Source organism: Sprattus sprattus (genome assembly GCF_963457725.1).
Source record: "Sprattus sprattus genome assembly, chromosome: 2".
Taxonomy (NCBI): domain Eukaryota; kingdom Metazoa; phylum Chordata; class Actinopteri; order Clupeiformes; family Clupeidae; genus Sprattus; species Sprattus sprattus.
In genome coordinates this window covers 11,990,569-12,011,279 of record NC_137921.1, presented here as the reverse complement: position 1 = coordinate 12,011,279, position 20,711 = coordinate 11,990,569, and the positions used below count along the sequence as shown (strand labels likewise).

The following is a 20,711-nucleotide window of genomic DNA, read 5'->3' as shown; positions in this document are numbered from 1 at the left end:
GAATGTTGTAGAAGATTACCTCAGTTTTATAAATGCCCTGTGGTTTAGTGCTGTGTACTCTCACTACCATTCTTGGTCCAGCAGATGTCTCTATACGACAAGTCACCCACTCCTTCCAGTGTCAGAGAGATAAATAACTGGTTTGTGCTTTGCAGTGCATCAAGTAACTCACTGTGCCATTTAGAGACATTCCTATAATAATAATAATAATAATAATAATAACATTTTATTTATAGGGCGACTTTCAAGAAACCAAGGTCGCCTTCCAACAGTGATTAATACAGTTACAAAATATTTTTTAAATGCACAAAGCAGAGCAGCAGCAGAGCAACAACTTCAGTTGGCAGGACCTTTAATCCAGTGCCAGCAGAGATATTTGACTCAGATGTGACAAATTTGTCTTTCTGATAGTGATTTGTTAAAGGTGCACAATATTAATAAGACGAAGAGGAATGCTGTCAATGTTAAGTATATGGTATAGATTTATATCATAGTGTGTAATAGTTATCTTACCTGGATCAAAAATGCCTTCAGATCCATAGACAGATAGATAGAGATTACACTTTTTTCAGGTGACACAAAGCCTTCAAAACAGTCAATAAGGATGATGGCATGTTGCATTAATATATTGGTTGTATGGTTATTTTCAACTACATACAAATTTGTAAATCTTGACTCAGGCAAGCCTTTTTCGGTTATTATATTTATGGCTCATACTGGCCTCTTAAGCACAGGACGTCCCTTTCAAAGGAATGAAAAAGCAGTAAGGATCTCAGGAAGGAAACCAAAGCTGTACTATGAATTCCCCTGCTGCTGTGTACACCTACACAAATGCTAATGCTGCACACCTTTCCCTCTTTGACACAATGTTCATCAGTAAACGTTTCATGAGAAATAGGCAGAATTCTTCTTGTTATCAAAAAACCGTTGACGGACTGTTTCGTGCTACTATCAGTGCAATATTCTTTTCCCATCCCTCCAACTTATGGATGAGTGATTCCAACAACTGCCTCCTGTCGTAGTCTCATTCAAAACATTGTTCCACATGCCTGTGTTTGGAGCTAAGCCAGCCATTATGCAAGACATGATCTTTGGGACCAGATCCATAATTAAAGACATGGCTTACCACTGTGCAGGCACAGGATACAGAAACGGGAAGAACATAATTTACGAACAAAGCAAATTAGCTGCAAAACTGACGTAAGAGAGACGGAAGTACTAAAACACCATGGCATAGGTGGTTCTGTGGAAGGTTGTTGAAACAAAGTAGGTTATATGTTTACTTGGCTCTCTATCGGCCAGGTACATTCATGGTAAATGTTTTATCCTATGACGATGAACAATGGCTGCTTATATTTCTGAAGTTCTTTATACCAAATTTGAACCCAAACAGATCAATCAGTGACATCACTCTAACATAAAATAACTTCTAAAATAATAATTTCATGAGATAAGCAAAGAAGAAAAGGTCTTGTAGAGAAGAGGGTTTTAACTGGAATGGTGTTCATGTTTTCGGTAACGACAACCTGACAATATGAAGTTATGTGTAGGGCTATGGTGACACCTTAGTTGAAGCCTATATACACATTCCTTAGAAATGTAAATATTATTATGACAGTGATAGATGGTTTTGCCATGACAAATATCAATAACAGACCAACATGTAATTGTGAAATTAAATTATATATATATATACACGTAAACACACACACACACACACACACACACACACAGGCAATTGCAAATATGCAGACAGCCATTCTGGCATAAACAACATGTTTGGCTTCCACACAGATGAGACTCCCAATCAAAGCTCAAGCTAAAATTATCATCCTATCCTGCCCAGGGTAAATCAAATAATTGTTTTGGCCTCCACTTTTTTAGTAAGAGTTCTCTGACAGGATGATTAATTTGGATCTTGTTTTGTTTAGATTTTAGTTATTTTTCATGAGGAAAGTAGATGGAATACTTATGAAAGTAGAACATGCACATATTTGAAGTAAAAGGGGTAGACCTACGGAAGCCATTATCTTTTCTGCCTGCCTACTCTCAGTTTCAATTTTTCTGAAGTAGAAAATATTATGTTCCAACTTGGCTGTGATGTCAAGGTAGCTCCTTTCATTAACTCAAGTTCCTTCTGATCTGACTATGCAAACAGGCCCTAGTCGATTGAGGTGATGCAAGGGGTGGAATCAATAGGTGTCTTATTGACATGAAAACGAATGGCTTAAAAGGCTATTCCATATGCTATGATTGCTTAAAGAACAGTCCAATGGATGTTGACATTGTAGTCAGAGGGTGACATCAGAACATGACCCTGACAAGGACTGGTGTTTGTTCGCGTTAGTGCTGTTTACCAACTATAACGTTCTAGTCAAGACAAAGACGTGACTTCCACTTTTGAAGATGATATTTCACCCCCTCAGTCCCGCCTTATCGAGGGACCGACTGAGGTCGGACTGACGTTGCCTCTCGCGATGCTTTGCACGGGAGGGGAGTGTCAGATTCCAAGGGAGAAGAGAGGATAGAGGGAGAGAGAGAGAGAGGGGCGCTGAGGTGAGTTTGTAAACATTCTACCACTGTCAATTTGTATGAACCCTATTTGGCAAAGATAGAAACGCTGAAAATGTACAGTGTACGGCTATACAAATTGGGTTTGCTTAGTTCGAGCTAGTAGGATTTATAAATTGAGAAATATTTGTGCCACCAGTAAACTGTTGTAGTAGCTAAAACTAGCTAAATCTAACGTTACGCACACACCGCTGGCTAACAAGTACAGTACTCGGTCGCTTGTATCGCAAGCTACTTGCTAGTTCAGACGCTATTCACAAACAAGTTCGCTAATTATTTTCATGGTGCTCTGAATTGTCACGTTTAAACAAGTCATTGTTGAAACGCATTTCACATAATGTCGTTAGGTGCAATTGTCGTAGTAGACTGTTGCAACGAGTTTGATTTGTAGGCGTAGCATACTTTTTCGTCGGGACAGCTTTAGTAGCTCGCGGCCTGCTCGCTGGAAGTCCCTGGCCCTGAAAGAAAGTGGTAAATTCCAGGTTTTCAGTGGGTCTCCCATCAACCAATTGCGATCACCTAGCCCAGTCGATGGACAGTGCTATGAGCAAGTCATAAAGGACATGTGGATGATTGACATCCTCATAGCCAATGCTTCGAGGCCAAGGGCTGGCATATGCGGGAAAAGGTGGGGTTTCGCGTGTGCATAATGTAGCTATAAGGATAGCATAGCATGGTGGCTGGCTAGTTCGCTAGCTAACAACTTAACATTAGTTTGGCGGAGGTAACGTTAACTAGTTCGATTTTGTAATGGTTCAGACGTACAGAAACCATTTTAATGTCCGTTTAGTCGAATGTATAACTTATTAGCTGACGTTAAACAACCCACCGTATTCACTGTCAGTTAAATAATTAAGAACTGGGTGTCGCCGCCCAAACGATAATAAGCTAGCCTTCTAGTTAGCTTTCGCTATCCAAATTCATGCTATGCTTACGTTTATTATTTTCTAACGCAAAGGGGGTGTCATTGACCAAGTGGTAACGTTATGTTAATATGTGTGATTGCTTTTGCGTGGTAGTTTGTTTTCGCAGTTTATTATTGGGGTCTTGCCTTTATTCTGAAACTTACGCAGACACATCTTAGCAAGTGCTGGCATGAGGCTGGTCTGACATGCTTAGCTGTTCTGTAGTATCAGGTTGGCGAACTAGCTGACGTTTCTAAGGTTTTGAATTTGTAGTGATATATTAGCTAGATTAACCTAAGCAAGTTAAGCCGTAATATGATCAAAGGTAAGCTTTATGTTGGAGAAGAAAATGCAATAATTGACAACGCCGATTTCTATGAAATTGAATAATTTCACTGGTTTCATTTTAGTTTTTTTGTTTGATAAAACGACGAAGATGCTTTTGGAGGCAAGGGTTGGAGAGCGAGGTTTAAATGTTTGTAGTCTTTGTGACTGATCTACCTTGATTCACTGAGTATAATGTTGATTTATTTAGTTCAAAGTTTAGGAGCCTTGCACTTCTCTAGTGCAGTGTTTGCAGTGCAATGATCCTTTTAAAAATATAGACTAATAAAGGCAATTAGTATCCTTACATATGACATATGAGCCTCACCATGCATCACACATACCTGTCATCACCATGTGTATGTCTGCATTTTGCAAGTTTAAATGGAATTGTAGGTCACTTAGTTAAGAGCTTGTTAGTTAGTGCAGTTCCAATGCAAGTCCAGAACACCAGAACTGAGTGCAAGTTGTCCCATTAAAAATGTGCACAAAAATGATCATAACTGATTTTATGTGCGGAATGAAATGCTCCTTTCATGATTCATTTAGAGTAAGAGCTCTGGTGGATCACATTTGCTGCTCATGAGCCCACTGTTGGTTTGGTGCTGTGGATGTAGAGCCTAGAAGTGAATGAAAGTGAATACATATGCACCTCTGGATTTGTCACGTCACATAAATCACAGCATCCTCTGTTAGATCTTTCTTTTTTTAGCTGGACCCTTTTGTTTCCCCCTCACAACTCCACCCACAGTGTGTATTGTATTACAAGATAGGCTTTACCTGCAGTGAAAGGATGTATACCTGTTTCTGAGTGGTCTAAAAAAATCTGAAAGTGTCTGTAGTGTTCAAAGTCGTCCCTACAACACCATGAAAAAAACCCTAGAGGCCCTGATCTGCTTCATAAATAGGCTTTGAGGTCCAGATTGTTTCCAGTTTCTCAACAGAAAGCTGCACTGGTTCCTGCATTGTGTGTTATTGTGTCTGATGGCTCAGCATGGCATTGGTGTCGAGACTTCTGCAGTTATGCAGACATGGCTATTGGGTTTCGTTTGTTCCATATACCAAAGCTCAGGTTCAGTTTGGTTACATAAATACATACTGTTTGGCACACACGCCCTGTTGCCTAGATCTCTCTTGAGACTGACGTGCTGAAGAGCCCCATAGTGACTTACCTGTGAACCACCCAATACCCTGGAATCTTCCATAAGCATTCCTATCTTTCTCTCTGTCCCCCCCCCCCCCTTACTGTCTCTTTCCCCCTCTCTGTTACCCTCTCTCTGTTTGTGGGGTCTCCCTTACCCTCTGGCAACTCAAGCTCCAGATTCCTCATTCCTGGCTGCAGCCAGGGCTATTAATACAGTTTGTTTAGTTAGTTTCCTAGCAGGCAGCATCAAACACTGCAGGCTAGTGGCTGATTATAGCCGGGGCTGCTGCTCCACTCCACCTGCTGACGAGGAGAAATCCAAGTTAATAGCAGGACGGCGTCGGTGTCGGCCTCTCTTGCACCCACTGGATCCAGGCCGCCGGCCAGCGCAGCCTTGCCTTGCCGTCTCTGGACGAGTGTAAACTTCCAGGATAGAGCTGGATGTCTTATGGGGCTTCCCATAGCCCCAAAGCCCAGTCTTGGCAGCCACAGCCGTTGCCATGAACAGCACAGCAGCCATCTCATCCAGTGCTTTATGTCAACACTCACCCGGGGTTCTGATGTTAGGAAGGGTGGAAAAAAGGGAAAGGCCCAGGCTCCCATTTGTTTTACAGGCTAAAGATGCAATAATCTGGGTTTAATGGCAGCCTTTATAGCCACTGAGATTGAGTGAAATGAGAAAAGGTCCACTGTTTTGCAGTGGTAGAGGTTGTAATTAAGTTGTTTTGTAAGATGCCTCCTTTTTTCAGAGCCTATTTTTATAGGAAAGGCCCTGGTAGGATTTCAAGTGAAATGGTTGCAGATCTTTTTACTTGCATGCATGCTTATGATTTTTGTTTTTTTAAATCAACTTCCTCTATTGCTTTTTGTCAGCACTTTCGTATCTTGAGATTTAACACATGATACGCTATCAGGGTCCAGAAAATTGTTAGAAATTGTGTGGGCTCGTTAAGAAATTTGTAAAATCCTGATGTGTAATGTTTAGTGTGAGTGTATTCTGATGTGTGTTTGAATCTGCACTGTTTTTCTCAAGCTGAGGAAGGTCCACTTAAGAGTGCACTCAAATATTCACAGAACAACGTGAAGGTGATGTTTGTTTGTGTGTGTGTGTGTTGTTTGTAAATGGACTTCTCGCACACCTCTGTCCAAATTGACTTTATGCGGACTTTAAGCTGCTTGAAAGCCTTGGCACCAGGCTGTTGGCTTGCCTGCTGGAGTCTGTGAGGTCTGCAAGGAATCAAGCTGCCTGGCTTGTGTGTCACTTTGATGTCTGCCAAGAGGGAAAGGCCTTCTTGGAGGCAAACAAGATGCAGCGATTCCACACACACACACACACACACACACCACCTTCCCCCAGTGGAAAATGAGCCAGGGAATGTAGCCTATAGCAGCTCATTTTAAACCCCTGAACCAGCCCGGGGTTGGGCCTACCTCAGAAGCGCCCATCCAGTCCACTGGAGGCTATCCATCTGAGTACCTCTTGGTTAACAATGATCGCACCAGAGGTCAGCGAGAGCAGCCTGGCTGATGTCTTTGTGTCAGAGGAGAGGCCATGGAGAGCTCTCAGGTGTAAGCGAGCTCTCGAAAGCGAGAGAACGAGAGGCTGTGACGGTGCGCCCTGGGGATTTATTATGCGCGGCCGAGGCGTATTGCGTAACAGTTGCTTGTTGTCGCTGTGCCTTTGGGCCGGTGGAGGTGGTGTATATGCTGGAGAGGGTCGACAGAGGTGGGGGGAGGAACGCAGCGTTGAAACATTTATGTTGGCTTCTTCACCATCCGCCTAATTCAAATTTTATGAACACGTTGCTTTTTTTTTGTTGTGGAGAAGGCGACAAAAATAGTCGAATTCCGGAACCTGCACTCACACGGTTTGTTGTAGTGTGCCCAGGAACAAGCTAATTCTTTGGGGGAAACTGACGCAAGAAGGAGATGGTTACTTTCTACCCAAGGATGAACAAGCTGTAGGTTATGTCAGTTCTGCATCCCTCTGTAAAGGTTACGAGGCTGTAAAACTGGTGCATGTTCATGCAAGTGTGTCTTGTGTCTGTAGTGTTGGTCAATAATGAATAAATGGAAGTTCCCATTGAGACCGATTGGAAGTTCCAGACTACATGGGTGTGGTGCTCAGCTAAACTGTTGACTAAATGAGAACAGATGACTGCATGGAGAATGGAGCTGTGCATGCATGGCCAGCAACATGGTTCCCTCTTTACAGAAGTAGTCAGCGGAAAGAAGTTTGAACACTGAAGCATCAGTGAGGGGGTACGCTGCTGTACTTTCCCATGCATGCCACTGTTTGCACAGAAAGGACTTCCTTGGTTTCTTGTCGTCAGTGGCAGTTGTGTTGAGAGGATGCAGGTTCTGGCCATAAGAATAAGCAGCAAAGGAAGTATAAATACAATACAATAAAGGACACCCCATGTGATATTACACTCCAGTCATACGCACACAAACACGGACAGACTTCTTTTGTCCAAGAGATTCTGTAACCCTCCGAAGCTATGAGTTTTGTGCAGCATTGCACAGGATTTCCCGACTAATGTGTTCCACCGCAGCAGGCATCCAATCACAAACTCACGGCAAGTTTTCGGTCACCAAAATGTAGGGCTTATATCAACAGCATAGATGTCTGCCCAAGCTACCTATAGTTCACGAACACAGGCTCCGTTATTCCCCACAAAATGGATTTATGAAGGGGAACCCCCAGCACCCCCCGACCACCTGGGACCATGTTTTTACTGAAACCTTGTAAGCGGCTAGTCCTCATGATCAGGTGGTGTACTGTTCGGATCCCACAGAGGATGGTGAAGGGGAAAATATGTGCTGGGCATCATGTCTTTATGCCTCAATTTGTGACGCCTGTTCTATGCATATACAGCCACTGGTGCTTACACTGCTACGAGTTTGAGCAAATATGCTAGAGGGGCGCCTTTATGAGGTACAAGACTTTTTGTTTTCCACTGTGAGACTGAGGGTTACAGTGTGAAGGTGGGGGAGGGGGGTTGCCAGAGAGGGGCGGTTGCCAGAGAGGGAGCGTAAGGATAGAGTCGTAAGGCAGAGCAAAACGACAACCAAGAGAAGGACTGCGAGAGAGGGACGGATGTCATTGTGCAAATGCTTGTTCCCTCCTCATCTGGAAACTGCTCCTCATTGGACAGCCAGATGCCCCCAGTGTGAAGGAAGTATCACCAGGGAAGCTTCAGCTTGCTGTGAATGTGTGTGTGTGTGTGTGTGTGTGTGGTGTGTGTGTGCGTGTGTTTTTTTTTTCTTCCCTGCTCGTGTTATTTTTAAACACCCTCTGCTTCCTGCATTGACTGAGGATCAACCAGTAGCATCCATGTTTTGTTGAATTTAGAGGGACAGCTAGAGACCTCCTATGTTAAAGAACAGCAGTAATATCATAGCAACAATGTCTTTTTTCTCTCCTCTTTCACAGTTACATTGCAAGCTCTTCGCAAAAATGGGGGACGACAGACCTTTTGTGTGCAATGCTCTTGGCTGTGGGCAGGTAAGTCTTCCTTTGTTCTTCAGCTCAGGGGTCTTGGATTTCAAAGATGTGTATGTGGGTATGTGATTGTGGGTTGGGGCTCAGGTCACACTCAGTCTCTCCATGGCTGTTTGTGTAGTCTCTGTGCATGTGCTATTTGTCTCAGGTGTGTGTGTGTGTGTGCGCACGCTTGAGAGCAAGAGAATGAAAGAAACTCCATTTACCATAAACAACTTCTTGGTGTTGGTCAACTTGTTGTGTGCACGTGTTTGAAGATCTTGTCACACTCAGCATCTCCGTGGCTGGTGTGTGTGTGTGTGTTAGTGTGCGTGCGTGCGTGCGTGCGTGTGTGTGTGTGTGTGTGCTCGTTGTGCGCGTGTCTGCGTGTGTGTGTGTGTGTGCGCTCGCGCCAGTGTTTATGCGTGCGTGCATGTGGTAGACGCTGTGGGGCAACAGTAAGAACTTCATCAACAGTAGGGCAGCCATGTGCTGGAGTGGAGTGGGTGATGCAGGCAGACGTGTGCTCACCATCATGAGTGTCCAGCCTGTGACACTTCCTTGTGCACACCAGTCCAGTCTCCTTGACAGACAGACAGACAGACAGACAGACAGACAGACAGACAGACAGACAGACAGACAGACAGACAGACAGACAGACAGACAGACAGACAGACAGACAGACAGACAGACAGACAGACAGACAGACAGACAGACAGACAGACAGACAGACAGACAGACAGACAGACAGACAGACAGACAGACAGACAGACAGACAGACAGACAGACAGACAGACAGCTGTTGTGAAACATGGCTAAAGTAACGACTAACGTCTCCTGCACCAGTGACTCAGAGGCTGTGGCCATGAGTAATGTGGCTGCTGCTGTTGCCTCAACTCGTCTTTTCTCTCTTTTTTTTTTCTTTAACCAACTCCTTCTTTATAACCATATTGTCTGTAGACTTGGCTCTGATAAGCCATACAATGCTGATGTTATGCAGCCTAGGGAATAAAACGCTTTCTTCTAGCTGAAAGAAGTCAACTCCGCACATTTTTGTACAGTTGTGTGGTAGCAAACTTTCCTCACTGAACTTCTCTCCTCTCACTGTACATGTCAAGCTTTAACACGGTACTTTTGGATACAGATTGTGGTTTGGCGTCCCTGAGGGAAGTGATCAGCTCTCCGCTGCACAGGCACACCAGGAGGTTTTGATTCGAGTGGCGGTTACACTGATCAGGGGATGTGCCTGTCGAGTCAGTGGGAGTGCAGTGGTTCCCCTCTGATGTACATTTTCCACCCGCCCCACGTGCATGCTTGCAGCCCTCAACCCTCCAGCTCCCAGCTTGTGTCCTGCCTCTCAGGCCTTTTGCGGTTTAGCGACGCAAAGTGTAAACATTCAGCAGAGCAACATGAGTCTGGAGTGAATAATAGATGCGGGCTAGTTGTTAGCTCATGTTTTTTTTTCTTCCTCTTGTCTCTGCAGAAGGAGTGAAGGAAAAAAAACACACACACACAACACACGTCCTTATCTCAGACATTTTGTATGCCAACTGTTATGTAATTGGACGGGCTCATCTTGCAAGACCTGAGGGAGAGCAACGGTAATGAAAGTCCACACACACAAGCTCAGGCCGACAGAAGGTACTGCTGTGGGTCTGCCCGTCTCAGTCGGTGCACAGGACGGCTCGCTGTTGGCGGACGGGCGGAGCGGAAGCCACACCCGGGGGCTAACATCACTGTGTTGGTGCATAAACACCTTTTTTGCATCAGTGACGCACAGCGCCCCAGGACATCAGCTGCTTTCAGTCGGCGCAATGGGACTTGCGGTTCTCGCCGCAGCCTCATGCAAAGCTGCCATATATGCTGCTTGCATGGCACCGCTCAAGAAGCTGGCTTTCCGAGGGCTGTGGATGAAGGGAACCTGTTGGTGTTGGTAAATACTGAGGTTTTTGTGAAAGGCTGAGGAGAGCAGCAGATGGGGTATTTTTGTACTCAACCTCGCAAACCCCCGATTCCATTTGCACCCAGCTGTCACCAGGCCTCCCACTCTCAACAGCTCCACATCAAGCCCCTTCCTTTACAGCAGGATGAACTTTCACTAAACAGTGATTCCTGCTTTGGCTTTGGATAAAGTGGGCAGTATTGTTTTGGAGGTTTCTTCAAAACACCCCCTATGCTAACCTACCATGTTGTCCTAGCATCTACATGCTTCTTGCTCCACCACTATTTTCTCTCTCTCTCTTTTTTTTTTTTTTTTTTTTTTTTTAAGGCACTTAAAGAGACTTCAAAAGTTTGCTGCTGCAAATGCTGGCCCCTTCTTGTAGAATAACAAGTTAATCAGCTTTTGAATGTCTTCAGCGAACAGAGCGTGTTCTTCCCACTGGAAGGGCTGTTCCTGTTGCTCAGTCTCACTGCCATGCAAAACAGGCTGAATTTGAGTTTTTTCTGAGAAGTGGGCACAAGTGGGAACATGCTCTGTCCAGCTCTCAGCTTTCCTGTTAAGTGACTCTTATGTCCTTCAACACCTCCACCGCCATACTGAGACGCAGTGTAACCTTCTTGGTGAGAGGGGTGAGGGGAGTGTGTGCCATGCAGTTGTTGTACTGGTGATGCTGGTACATCTAAAAATACAGCGCATGACACTTGACTGTGTTTCCACTGGCTGCGCTTGCTCGCTCTCTCGCCCGCTCCTTCCCTCCCTCCCTCCCTCTCTCTCATGGCTGCATTGTAGCTGTGACCCGCTGCCAGAAATAGTCCGAAATAGGGAGGGTGAAGGGGGGGATGGAGAGAGGAGACGACGACGACGGGGCAGAGGCCTCCGTTGCCAGCCTGCAGCTGATGGTTCCTCCCACACGGCCCACTGAGTCACCCAGCACGGAGACGAGAGGCGGGGGAAGGAATGCGCACAGGCACCACATGGCCAGAGCAGACCTTGAGCTGCCGCATGGCTGTCCGAAGTCGTGCACAGACTCGCACACCGTTTGCCGTTGCGCAACGCTTTGACCTGTGCCGTGCTCTGGGCTGCGTTCACAGATTCGCTCCGTCTTCAGAATGTTAGACGCAGGTCAGCGGGCCGTGCATTTTAACGACCCGTACGAGCCTGGCAGCTTATCATGTCCACTGGGCTGGGTCAAAGTGCATGTCTTGAAAGCTTGGCGCTTCTGCAGCACACACATTTCTCTTTGTCTGTGTCTGTGTCGTCTGTGTGTGTGTGTGTGTGTGTGTGTGAGAGAGTGAGAGAGAGACACAGTGTGTGTGTGTGTGTGTGTGTGTGTGTGTGTGTGTGTGTGTGTGTGTGTTATAAGTGGTCTCTAGATACTATAGCCTTGGCTGTCCGCTCCCCTTGGTCAGACATTTCCCTGAAGGCCTGTCCAGGTTTGTCATTTATCACCTGCACGCACCACACAAAAGCGCTTCGGATTGGAAACGGAAGGTGCCGTCTGAGCATTGAGAATAGAGGGTGGGGCAGCGGTGCAAGAGCCCAGCTGAATAGGCAGGCTCATTGTCGGAGCCCCTCTGCCCAGAGGCTGGAAGCGAGGTCACTGGGATCATCTCCCAAACACGGGCGTGTTATTTTCTAGCCCACACAAACAGGCCTTTGTTGTGCATGGCACCCGCACAAGCGCTAGATAATACACGCGCTCGGCTCACAAGAAAGAGCGCATGGTGGCGATGCGTACTATATGGTTCAGGTTCTGGGAAAAGCTGTGTCTGTCTGTCTGTCTGTCTGTCTGTCTGTGTGTGTGTGTGTGTGTGTGTGTGTGTGTGTGTGTGTACTCAATTTTATTAACTGCCATTTATCTTGCCTGTTCTCTATATCTCCTAACTCTTTCTGTTTGCGTCTCTTCCGTCTCCAGAGGTTCACCAATGAGGATCATTTGGCCGTGCACAAGCACAAGCATGAGATGACTCTGAAGTTTGGCCCAGCTAGAACAGACTCGGTCATCATAGCAGGTATCTTACCACTCGCACCACCACTATCATAGCATAAACCATTTGAGTGAGTATGTTTGGCCTGTGAGAGAGCAGTTTTATAGGCTGCCTTGACTGTTTGTCTCTTACACATGAATTACGCTTGCACTTTCACTTTCTTTGCTGTAAACTTCCGTAAATATTTAAAAATAACCCAGTGTAATTTCACAATCTTATCAGACCTCACACATAAAACTAAAGTTTGGACTCCACCCTTCTTTAACTAAACCTGAACCTTGAATAGAAAGCACTTAGGTCTTGGGCCTCCATGTCTCAGGATGAAGTAAAAGGTGTTGGTATGGATTTTAGGTCATACTGCTGAATAAGATAAAACATCAACAATTATACTTGAAGTATTTGCAGCAAAGCTTTGTAAGCCAACTCTTAATTTCCTCATGCTGACTGTCAAAAATGCTGGCTTCCAAAGACTCTGTCTGGCCTCAATTTTTCGTAGACCAGACACCAACTCCCACGAGGTTCCTGAAGAACTGTGAGGAGGTAGGCCTCTTCAATGAGCTGGCCAGCTCCTTCGAGCAAGAGTTCCGCAAGGCCCAGGAGGATGACGACAAGCGGTCCAAGAACCCGGTGAGTGTTCAGTGAGAGGGAATGGGTAAAAGGCAGAAGGATTTAAGGAGGGGATAGGAGGACAGAGGGGGAGTGAAAGAGTGGGTGGAGGTGGAAGCTGCCGCTGCTGTCTGCACCCAAGATGGAGACGTATGAGCTGTGAAGACTATGTTCTGATTTTCCACTCTCCCACAGCACCACCACACTGCTCCTAGCACGGGGGTGGTGGACATGAGCCTGCAGACGCCCTCAGAGGTCAAGGTGAAGGAGGAGGAGCCTGTGGAGGTGGATTCGACCCCGCCCGGCAGCCCTGAGTCCATCTCCAGCATGTCGGACAGCGGCCCGGAGTCGGTAGGGAGACCAAAGGTGAGACCAGTATTGGTCTCTGTATAACAATGGGTTGTTAGGATCTGGGGTTGGAAGACTACTGTGTATAGTTATAAGATGGAGACGGCAACTTTATATGCCTAAATCTGTATTGATGAAAAGGCAGCTTGAGAAACCGGTGCACGCCCGGCATCTAATCTAATCTAATTTTCCGGGATTGTGATTTGGCGACACCGAGTGGTGAGGGAAAGATTCTTCTTCCTCAGAGATGAATATGACTGGTGGCAGAGCTGGAATGGACCTGTGATACGGTCCTTTAAGTAACTCATTTTGGGAATTTATAGCGGCTCACCAGTGCAATTCCAAAGCAATGTGTAGTTTGACCCTACAATCTTGTACAAGAGTATCGGTGTCATGTTGGAAAAGCAGAACGCCTTTGCCATGTTTTGTTTAGATGCCTGAATGAAGAAGATACTGTCTTCCGTCTTTTTAGGATAATTAAGGGTGTTTCCCCCATCCAGTGGTTACCAGATGTGAAAGTGGACACTAAGTACATGCATTTACGCGTGAATCCATAATGGTTCTCCTCAAACTGTACATTATTAAAATCAGATTCACATGTAAGCTTGATCATTTCAGTGGGCAATAAAACATCCAAGCTGTACATCATGAAAATCAGATGCAGAGCAGTGTTCTACTGAACATCTTGAGCACTTCAGGGAGGGTGTAGTAGACAGTCCTGGATTGTCTTCCTTCCTCATTGCATTTGGGTTCCCAGCTGTGATGAAAATAGGGTTCCAGACAGCCGTGACTCACTCAGCGTCAGAGGCTGGGAGTTAGTTCTAGTTTTGCAAAAGCAGTCAGACTGACTGTTTGTTAATATAACTGTAGTTCTGACAACCCCTTCCCCATGTTTCATGATGTGCTTGAATACAAGAAGAATAAACAGGACTTCGGTCATATAACACAAACATAATGGACATATGACATGCTTTATGGACTCCTCTCTTGACTCCTCTCTTGACCCGAACCCTGAAACTTGAATAACATAGTAACATCCTCTGCTCTGCTTTCATAGGACACTCCCCCCAGACCTCCGGTGAGCGCCGCACCAACCCCCACCATCGTTCGGCCGGGCTCGCTGCCCTTGCACCTGGGCTACGACGCACTACAGCCCACCCAGCCATCGCCCACCTCCGTCATCACTCCGACCCCGCCCTCCAACCGCCAGCTCGGGTATGGCACCACGTGGGCAAGGGGAGCATCACGCATTCTCATCTCAACACATCCACAGGATGGCCCCCTTCAAACGGGACAGTCATATATAGTGGCAGTGTAGTTTGGGGCTGCTCTGTAGTCTTAACCATGAGCCTGTCATGCCTGTGCCTGATATGAGTGATATGACATATGTCCCACTAAAGAAGCTGTCGTTCTGTCTAGATATAAAACATATTCTTGTGTAGACTCTTTGACCGATGCTTTATTGTGTCTCTCTCATTGTTTTGTTCAGTTCTCCGACTGGTCCTTATCCGATGATGATGCTTCCCAATGGCCAGACGGTGCCCGTATTACCCGGTCCCATGCATATGCCCTCAGTCATATCTGTGAGTACTCAAGTTTGTCACATGTTCATGACAGCTGTATGGCTTCCTAAGGGAGCTGCATCCCTTCCCTGGGCTGCTGTCTGCTCTTCTCTCCACTGAGGTTACACATGATAGTCACACCATGCCAGGCATAGTAGCACTGTAGCAATGCTTCCCGTGCTCAGACTACTGTTACTCTCTGTTTTCTCGTCTTCTTTCACAGAACTTTTGTTCTGTAATTTAGGTTCAGGGTTAGTAATTCCATAAATTGAGACTACTATGTCCACATTTGTCTACGTGCTCGGCACACCATAATGTAAGAAAATGTAGCCTAGTTAAAAATAGTGTAAAAAAAAATATGCATAACTGTGACTGTAGGCTGCTGGTTAAAGAGATAGATTAACAAAAAAGTAGCTCCAGTCTAGCTGGATGATTTGATTTAGTTTTTAAATGACAGTGGGGTTTCTTTACAGTCTTAGTTGAATGAACATGATGACTTCTGGATGATGTGGTGTCATTTTGCGATTTAGCTGATCAAGATTCTACCCTTCACATGCTTAAAATGTGTAAGGCCTCTCATCATTGAAGGATCGTTTATATGCAGATAATATCTGCATCCTATGTGTGTGCCTCCTAGGTTTTTCTCTTATACTTGTATTAAACTCCCCAAAACTTAAGGCAGCTTTATTTGAATAGGTGGTCTCCTTCAGGGCTCCATAAAACATGTTGCTGTGACAGTTGCCATCGAAACAAACTCCCAAAACAAAAACATGGCATAAGTCTGTCAGCTGTAACTTTAACCTGCCATTTTATGTGCCAAACCCCCAACATTAGATGCGTTTTTGGGTGTGTTTTTCCTGCAGGTTTTTGCAGAGAGAATGTAGAAGGGGTGAACATCAAAAAAGTCCAGGAAATTAATTAAATTGCTTGTATGTTAAGCTATGCTGTGTTTGATTGTATGAGATAGATAAAGGCAAAAGAAAATCTGAGATCAGTGATCAATGATTCTTGCTGTTTTGGGAGTTAATGTCTACGTATGTAATTGTTGTCAGAATGGAATATAGTGGTAATTTATGTATGTGTGTTTGGTGTTTGTGCAGCTGGCGAGACCTATGATGGTGCCCAACATTCCTGGCATCCCTGGCCCTCCACTAGGGGGCAGCAGCAGCAGCTGCTCATCCTCACCATCAGGCTACAACTTCCACTCTGAGGCCAAGATGGTGATGACACACAGACACACAGACACACAGACACACAGACACACAGACACACAGACACACAGACACACAGACACACAGACACACAGACACACAGACACACAGACACACAGACACACAGACACACAGACACACAGACACACAGACACACAGACACACAGACACACAGACACACAGACAGACAGACAGACAGACAGACAGACAGACAGACAGACACACAGACGAATGTAATCAAAGCACAGTATTGATTCACACAGGCTCATCCCTGAAGAATATTTTCTTTGTTAAATGAATCTTGATGTTCCTGTACCAAACTTTGTTGTCTTCCTGCTAGAAAAAAAGCTAGCTTCTTGCTGACAAACCTTTATGTTAAGATCAGGTTTAGCCTTAAATTTAATATGGAAATCTTCAGTCGATTGTAACTAGTCTAGTTAGGAACAATACTTCATAAATCTGGCGCAGTTCAGTCTCATTTTGTATAAGAGAGCATGAATGTTCTTTATTTACGGCTGTTGTCAATGGGAAAGATCTCCTCTGTAGGCTACTCTTCTCTTCAAACTGATCCAGTGGTTTTCAATGTAATTCTGGTATATACAACAGCCTAACTCATTGACATTCCTGCCAAGTGATTCCAAACCACAAGAGCATAGTGAAATGTGCAGGATGGCAATACCAGCTTGAAAGAATGCTGTTGGTAGCCACAGATGCAAACTCCACCAACTACAGGAGCCACAATAATGCTTTGACTTTTCTTGTGGCCGGTAGACTTTGGTTTGTGTGTTTGTTTCATCGTCTAAGTGGAATAATCACAGATGTGGTCATGATATTCAGCCGTACATTTGTTGTGGCCCAGACACATTTGGTCAGTTCTTGAAGTCTGTTGTGCTTGTGGGATAAAACAGTAAACAAATTAGCCAGGGATCCAGTTAAAGATGCAGTCCATTTCTGATTAAAGGTTGTTGTTATTTGGGCTCAACAACCAATCAAATAACACCCCTTCCCTTCCGTGCTCCTGAAGCAAGCAAACAACATTGGCTGTAATTGTTTGTGTCAGGCTGAGCCACTATTTGTGTTTCCCGTTTACAAAATCAGGACTGTTTAAGAACACCTGAGATTTTTTTGTTTTTGAGGGCATACACTAAATGGACAGCTAAAGTCTGTGAGGAGCAATTTTCTGCATTTGACAAAAGGTGTATTGGATTGGAATCACAAACCTTTGCTCACCTTTAACTGGAATACTGGAAAACTAGTTTATTTTTTACTCGGATAAGATGCAGTCGGATGACAGTAACTCCTTAACAGTCATTGTCAAATGGTCGTCAGTAGCCATAGTCATTCATGTTCTTGAAACTTATAAACCATAACACATAATCCGTAAATTGTCTGAGGTATTAAGCAGTTTGTGTTGCACGCAGCAGGGATCATTCTAGAATATTTTCTATGATTGGAACTCCTTCTGTTGTCTAACCTCTCTGTGTGTGTGTGTGGTGTTGTGCAGAGGCTGAAGGCTGCCCTGTCCCAGCAGACAGCCACGGCACAGACCTATAGTGGGCTGGGCGGAGGCTCCAGCCCCATGGTGCCCCAGAGGATGGAGCACAGTCAGCTTCTGGTGCAGCAACCCGATGCCCCGTCCCCTGCACAGCCACAGGTAGTGCGCTTGTGCGTGCGCACACACGCACACACACACAGAGAAACATACACAGACAAGCATTTCCTTATTTCCGGAGACAGCTTTTAGCACTGTCTTGTGTCATAATACCAGTGGTGTGTGTGGAAGTCTCTCCAGCATTGACACAGCATGTTGTCTGGGAAGTTAGACATGTAATTAGGTGCTTGTGTGTGAGAGGTGTGAGGCAACAGATTAAGTGGCGGTGAATAATAAGCACTGTGAGTGAGCCACAGTCAGCCAAAGAACAGACGTCATCAGTACCACTAGACTAATGGGGTGTCGTCATTTAACAGGTGTCTCCGGGAAGTGTGCATTGTAGGCCTTAGTGCTTGGCTTCTGAATGAGTGACTAATATCGTGAAGAAGAGCCCAGCTGTGTGTAACTTCATGACTAAGGACAGAGTCATGGGGTGAAGGCGCATCCCTCTGAAAGCTCAGAGTCTAAACTAACTCTCTCGTCATCATTGTAATCTGTCCATTGTTGTTTTCTCTTAACTTCCTTGTTCTTCTGTGGTTGTTCTGTTAGGTATCTCCTGCCCAGCCCACCGGCGGCCGTAGGCGACGGACGGCGGACGACGACCCTGACGAACGGCGGCAGCGCTTCCTCGAGCGGAACAGGGCGGCGGCCTCGCGCTGCAGGCAGAAGCGCAAAGTATGGGTCGGCTCCCTGGAGAAGAAAGCCGAGGAGCTCTCCTCAATGAATGTCTCCCTGTCGGTGAGTGGAGCGAAGGCAAACCCAGGCAGACCACAGGCCCTTCCATACCAAGCTTACTAAAAAAACTTTAGTGATTTGGGGTGTGCATCACTGAATTTTCCTTCTCTTATTATCTGAATTGAAATATAAAAAAAGGAACGGCACATATGCATTATTATCAGTGTAGGTAGCATGATGGATGTCCCTTCCTTATGTGAGGGATAAGGGACGACACAGTGTTCAGGTGGCATAAAGTAATACAAGTAATATGTGGGGTAATACACGCTGCAGAGGGAATGTGGTAATTTGTTACACCTTGAGGTTCGAATTTGATAAACAAGTGTAATATGGCCTTTACGACATTTAATGGACACGAGATTGTGTCACAAGAATCCCCTGCTCATGCTTCCCTTTCCCCCTCTGCTGATCCTGTGCAGAATGAGGTGGGCCTCCTACGGAACGAAGTGGCCCACCTGAAGCAGCTACTGCTGGCCCACAAGGACTGCCCCGTGACCACCAGGCAGAAGAATGCCTACCTAGGTAAGCCACGCTGCCCCCGCACCGCCTGTGTGAATGACGCACCGCCCCTTCTCCATCACAGCTTTGGCTGAGAGGGGCTGTGCTTGATCCCCGTCTGATTCCCCATCCAGATGGGCTTGCGATTGAACTGACCAAAGCAGCCTCCTCCCCCCCAGTGAAATTCACATCACTGGAGGCAGGTAATCCCACAGAGATTACAAAGCTCAGTAGCCGGGGAGGACTGACCCAGAAAGTAGCCGGCAGCCAAATGCATGATTCGCTAGATTTACAGCAAATGATGAGTAAGCCAAGTTGCTAAACTGGAAGGTGGAACAATACAGCATTATAAGTTAATAGAGTATTTTAGATTGGCTAATAATAACAATAATAATAATAATAATAATACACTTTATTGTATAGCACCTTTCATGCAAAGCAATGCAGCTCAAAGTGCTTAACGGCAAAGAAACCAAGACTACAAAGAATTTACATGCTCAGTGAAAATAAACATCAATTACATCAATTAAACACAAAGACCAGGATAGAGTGCATAAAAAACAGGGATTGAGCTCATAAAGACAAAAACTAGAATACATAAAATGCATAACATAAGATAGAAAATAAAACTCTGCAGAGATATAGTCTATCCAGCCCCTTAACATCATGCCATATAACGAATGAAGATCAAAGTAAAACACACCAAATTCAAAACAAAAATCTATTATTCTATGATTGGTTAATGCCATACCAAGCTGGAGGCCTTTTAGAGAACAAGGCCATGTGATATTTAGTATATTGCACCAGTGTTTGACCACACTTTGCACATGAGCTTGACCACAGATGGATTTGATATTCACACTCCCCATTCGTAGAGGAACACATTCAGATGTGACAGGCCCTTGTTCGTTTTGTTTGTTTCTGAAATATTTGCAGAACATTTTGTACATCTTTCCACATCACAAGCACTCATCATGTGCGGCTATTTTAAGACTACGCATGTAGCTAATGTGAAAGTGTTGTTTTTCTCCAAGCTGTGAATTTATGCCAAACCTAGGGCCACTTATAGCGTGATGTCTACCTTTCAGGGACTAATATGGCCAGCTATGACTGAAACAAACTAAAATATTCAGTTGACAACATATATTCTTATATAATGTCAGAGCCAGAGCTGTTAGCATGATTACTGTCACCGCCATATTGATCCACAGTTATTACTACATATCTAGCTTTAAAAATGACAAAACATGCATAAACCTTTTCACCTTTGCCACAAGTATGTATACCTTTTAAATCTACACTTTTGTTACTGACTCCTCTCTCTCTCTCTCTCTCTCTCTCTCTTCCTCCCTTCCTCTCTCTCTCTTCCTCCCTTTCTCTCTCTCCCTCCTCCTCCTCCCTTGCTTTCTCTCTCTCTCTGACCAGGTGGAGATGAGACCATGAAAGACGTGTCGGAGCCTGTGGGCTCCCCCGCCGCAGTCATCCAGCACAGCTCACTGGCCATGAGCCCGTCTTCCTCAGCCGGTCCCAACGGTATGAGCGCACGGGCCGCGGCCGAGGCGGTGGCCATGTCGGTGCTGGCAGGCATGGGCAGCCAGCGGGGCGAGCATGGGAACCACCCCGGCAGCAGTGGCGGCGGGGGTTCCCACGTCATCATGGCCACACAGTCCCAGCACGCCGCCAGATGATGAGCGCGTGCCAGCGGGCACTGGGACTCACCCCCCCTCCACCCCCCCATGCAC

The 20,711-nt window shown here is 45.6% G+C and overlaps 1 protein-coding gene across 5 annotated transcripts; it reads left to right on the top strand.

Moving 5' to 3' along the window:
- Positions 1 to 2,524: 2,524 nt before the first annotated feature.
- atf7a (activating transcription factor 7a) lies at positions 2,525 to 20,705 on the top strand. 5 transcript variants are annotated; one of them, XM_080832155.1, is made up of 12 exons: positions 2,525 to 2,556; positions 8,381 to 8,452; positions 12,286 to 12,382; positions 12,855 to 12,985; positions 13,160 to 13,330; positions 14,370 to 14,527; positions 14,802 to 14,895; positions 15,975 to 16,094; positions 17,590 to 17,739; positions 18,286 to 18,474; positions 18,891 to 18,993; positions 20,395 to 20,705. In XM_080832155.1, exons 2-12 carry the CDS (start codon positions 8,405 to 8,407, stop codon positions 20,655 to 20,657), a joined length of 1,524 nt encoding a protein of 507 aa, XP_080688281.1. In that variant the 5' UTR covers positions 2,525 to 2,556; positions 8,381 to 8,404; the 3' UTR covers positions 20,658 to 20,705. The 5 variants fall into 5 exon arrangements, with proteins under 5 accessions (XP_080688281.1, XP_080688279.1, XP_080688278.1 ...); XM_080832153.1 differs by having other exon boundaries at positions 2,544 to 2,556; positions 12,828 to 12,985; XM_080832152.1 differs by lacking the exon at positions 2,525 to 2,556 and having other exon boundaries at positions 8,364 to 8,452; positions 13,160 to 13,315.
- Positions 20,706 to 20,711: the final 6 nt, after the last annotated feature.